The following is a 5,000-nucleotide window of genomic DNA, read 5'->3' on the forward strand; positions in this document are numbered from 1 at the left end:
AAGGAAGAGAGAAAGGAAGGGAAGGGAAGGGAAAGGATGGATGGATGGAAGGAAGGAAGGAAGGAAGGAAGGAAGGAAGGAAGGAAGGAAGGGAGAAGGGAAGGGAAGGGAAAGGAAAAGGAAAAGGAAAAGGAAAGGATGGAAGGAAGGAAGGAAGGAAGGGAGAAGGGAAGGGAAGGGAAGGGAAGGGAAGGAAGGAAGGAAGGAAGGAAGGAAGGAAGGAAGGAAGGAAGGAAGGAAGGAAGGAAGGAAGGGAGAAGGGAAGGGAAGGGAAGGGAAGGGAAAGGATGGATGGATGGAAGGAAGGAAGGAAGGAAGGAAGGAAGGAAGGAAGGAAGGAAGGAAGGAAGGAAGGAAGGGAGAAGGGAAGGGAAGGGAAAGGAAAAGGAAAAGGAAAGGATGGAAGGAAGGAAGGAAAGGAGATGAGGAAATAAGAAAGGAAGGAATAGGGATGGAAAAGGAAGGGAAAGGAAAGAAAGGAGGAAATAGGGAGGGAAGGAATGGTAGGCCCAAGAGTGTCCACGCCTGTTCCCACGGGCCCTGCGGGCCAAACCCCTTCGCCTTCCATCTCCAGGTGGGCCACTTCCCGGCTTCCCCTGGGCCGGGCCCTGCTGCCCTTGCAATGCCAACTGGTGCAAAGGTAGGTAGGTCATGAGGGTGCGAATCACCCCAAGGGGTGGAGAGAGCGGCGCTGGCAGTGCTGAAGGAGTGCGTGCCTGCTGCCTTTGCCTTGCAGGGCGCCGTGCGGTGCCTCGGTGCGTGGGCTGCGGCGGGGAGATCCTGGACCCGTACATCCTGCGCGTGGCCCCGGACCTGGAGTGGCACGCGGCCTGCCTCAAGTGCCACGGGTGCAGCCAGGCCCTGGACGAGACCTGCACCTGCTTCGTCAAGGAGGGAAAGACCTACTGCAAGAGGGACTACTTCAGGTCAGGCAGACCTCACTCTTCACTCCCGGCCTGGCAGGAATTTTTCCGGGCTGCCTTCCCATGTTCCAGAAGCATGCTCTCCTGACGTTTCGCCCACATATCTGTGGCAGGCATCCGCAGGATGCCTGCCACAGATATGTGGGCGAAACGTCAGGAGAGCATGCTTCTGGAACATGGGCAGGCAGCCTGGGAAATTCCTCCCAGCAACCTTATTATTATTATTATTATTATTATTATTATTATTATTATTAGAATATAATATATGAGGATGCCTGCCACAGATATGTGGGCGAAACGTCAGGAGAGCATGCTTCTGGAACATGGGCAGGCAGCCTGGAAAATTCCTCCCAGCAACCCTATTATTATTATTATTATTATTATTATTATTATTATTAGAATATAATATATGAGGATGCCTGCCACAGATATGTGGGCGAAACGTCAGGAGAGAATGTTTCTGGGACATGGCCACAGAGACCAGAAAAGTCCCAGCAACCCTATTATTATTATTATTATTATTATTATTATTATTATTAGAATATAATATATGAGGATGCCTGCCACAGATATGTGGGCGAAACGTCAGGAGAGCATGCTTCTGGAACATGGGCAGGCAGCCCGGAAAATTCCTCCCAGCAACCCTATTATTATTATTATTATTATTATTATTATTATTATTATTATTATTATTAGAATATAATATATGAGGATGCCTGCCACAGATATGTGGGCGAAACGTCAGGAGAGCATGCTTCTGGAACATGGGCAGGCAGCCTGGAAAATTCCTCCCAGCAACCCTATTATTATTATTATTATTATTATTATTATTATTATTATTATTATTATTATTAGAATATAATATATGAGGATGCCTGCCACAGATGTGGGCGAAACGTCAGGAGAGCATGCTTCTGGAACATGGCCAGACAGCCCAGAAAACTCCAAGCAACCTTATTATTATTATTATTATTATTATTATTATTATTATTATTATTATTACAGTAGAGTCTCACTTATCCAACATAAACGGGCCGGCAGAAGCTTGGATAAGCGAGTATCTTGGATAATAAGGAGAGATTAAGGAAAAGCCTATTAAGCATCATATTAGGTGATGATTTTACAAATTAAGCACCAAAACATCATGTTATACAACAAATTTGACAAAAAAAGTAGTTCAATACGCAGTAATGCCATGTTGTAATTACTGTATTTACGAATTTAGCACCAAAATATCACGATATATTGAAAACATTGACTACAAAAATGACTTGGATTATCCAGAAGCTTGGATAAGTGAGACTCTACTGTATTTATAACAATAATTGTGCCACTAGGAGAGGCAGGTAACAAATACAATTAATTTATTATTATTATTATTATTATTATTATTATTATTATTATTATTATTGTCTCATTTTAGTCTCATTTCTCTCTCTCTCTCTCTCTATACTTTTATCCTCGAGAAGTTCACACAATTATTCTCATTAATAGTGATAATTATTAATTGTACAAACTTCTTCAAAAAGGAAAAATTTATTTAAAGTGCAAAGAATATAATATAATGCATCATAATAATGTAATGAGGCAGGGAATAATATATTATTATTGTGCAAACTTCACAAGAAGGATATATATATATATATATATATATATATATATATATATATATATGATGAGACAAATATATCTTAATATTTTATATATATATATATATATATATATATAATATCCTAATTTATTTAAATATATACTATATTATCAATATATAGTATATATTTTATATTTTTATTATATATATATAAATAAAAATATAACGTATTATTATATATACTATATATTGATAATATAGTATATATTTAAATAAATTAGGATATTATATATATATAGGATATTATATATATTATTATATATATAAATAAAAATAGAACGTATTATTATATATACTATATATTGATAATATAATATTCCTCTCCTTCCTCTATATAATATATTTTAAATAAATGAGATATATATATATCTATATATATAAAAGAGTGATGGCATCAGGGCAGTGGACAAAACAACAAAACTACAGGCCCCCCAACCTCGAAATTTGACAACACAACCCATCATTCACAGCTCTAGGTTGATACAACAAAAAGAAAAGAAAAATAAATTCCTAATTAGAGGGAGAGGAATAATTGTTTTTATCCAATTGCTGCCAGTTAGAAGGCTAAGCTCCGCCCACTTGGTCTCCTAGCAACCCAATAAAAAACAATAAAAACCACTAAAAAATTAATACAATAAAATACTATAATAGAAAATAACTAAAAATAATTCAAGAAAATAATAAAGTATAATAAATAAAAATATAACTTACAATAAAATTAATTTTAAAAAATGCAAATAACGTCAAATAAAAATAACACAACCATTTTTAACCAATACCACCACCACTTTGCCACAGCAACGCGTGGCCGGGCACAGCTAGTATAAATATAAATATGATATGTTATATATATAAATATACTATATATTGATAATATATTATTCCTCTTTCTCCTCGTTTTTGAAAAAATATATTATTTATTTGGGTATAATTAATTTGCGAAAAAAAATATGATTGTGGTGCAAAAATATGATGATCTGCTTTGCAAAGAGAGCCGTTTTTAGTCTGATTTAAAATTATCCCTTTGCAATGAGGGCAAGTTTGTCACAAAACGCATTCATTTGAAGGCAAAGAAAGGCATCTCTTCTCCGCGTTGGTTGGCCTTCTCTTTGGAAAAGATTTCAGAATAGAAAATGATGATTTAGTTGGAAGTTTCGGACAGATTTCGGGAAGAAGGAGGCACTGGATTTCTCTTAGGAAGCCTCCCATGAACAGGACACGTTTTGTTCTGATCCGATTTTGGAAGGAAACATTATTTATTATTTATTATTATTATTATTCCGGAGGGAAACGCATTTTGCTCGGTTTACTTGCAAGGAAGGGAGCAAAAAAAAAAAAGGCTGCAAAAAGGGAAATAATCATGGAAGCCTTGCTTCCTTTGCATCTCGATTGCTATTGATACAGGATTCCCACCTGAATTCAGGAAATTAGACTGGGATTGGGATAACCTGAAATGGGAAACGAATTAACCAACTATATTCTGGTTAAGATGATTGCTATAGTTCGGTATTATTCCGGCCGCCTTTCTCCATGAATTCGGATTACTTTGCGAGGGAAACAGGGCGACTATCCTTGGTTCGCATTTTGGATCAGATGGGAACCAAGTCTAAATATTCTTCATGTATATAACCGATGGGACCCAAGTCTGAGTATTATTTGCTATTATATATCTAGATCGGATCCAGGTCGAAATATTATTTTCTTTCTGGATTTCGGGAATACAGCAGAGTCTCACTTATCCAACATATATGGATAGCCATATAGATAGATAGATAGATAGATAGATAGATAGATAGATAGATAGATAGATATATTCCAGAAGCACTCTCTCCTGACATTTCACCTGATTTTTATGGCAGAGGTTGGATAGCCATATATAGATATACAGTATAGTCTCACTTATCCAACATATATGGATAGCCATATAGATAGATAGATAGATAGATAGATAGATATATTCCAGAAGCACTCTCTCCTGACATTTCACCTGATTTTTATGGCAGAGGTTGGATAGCCATATATAGATATACAGTATAGTCTCACTTATCCAACATATATGGATAGCCATATATATATATATATAGATAGATAGATAGATAGATATATTCCAGAAGCACTGTCTCCTGACATTTCACCTGATTTTTATGGCAGAGGTTGGATAGCCATATATAGATATACAGTATAGTCTCACTTATCCAACATATATGGATAGCCATATATATATATAGATAGATAGATAGATAGATAGATAGATAGATAGATATATTCCAGAAGCACTGTCTCCTGACATTTCACCTGATTTTTATGGCAGAGGTTGGATAGCCATATATAGATATACAGTATAGTCTCACTTATCCAACACTCGCTTATCCAACGTTCTGGATTATCCAACGCATTTTTGTAGTCAATGTTTTCAATACATCGTG

General features: G+C 36.6%; 1 protein-coding gene across 1 annotated transcript in view; it reads left to right on the forward strand.

The window, feature by feature from the left end:
- isl2 (ISL LIM homeobox 2) overlaps positions 1-5,000 on the forward strand; it is a 24,673-nt gene that overhangs the window by 9,575 nt on the left and 10,098 nt on the right. Inside the window, exon 2 of the mRNA XM_062963023.1 lies at positions 737-926. Coding sequence (XP_062819093.1) covers positions 737-926 — 190 coding nt within the window. The remainder of the gene's footprint in view (positions 1-736; positions 927-5,000) is intronic.

This window comes from Anolis carolinensis, unplaced genomic scaffold (genome assembly GCF_035594765.1).
Source record: "Anolis carolinensis isolate JA03-04 unplaced genomic scaffold, rAnoCar3.1.pri scaffold_11, whole genome shotgun sequence".
NCBI lineage: Eukaryota > Metazoa > Chordata > Lepidosauria > Squamata > Dactyloidae > Anolis > Anolis carolinensis.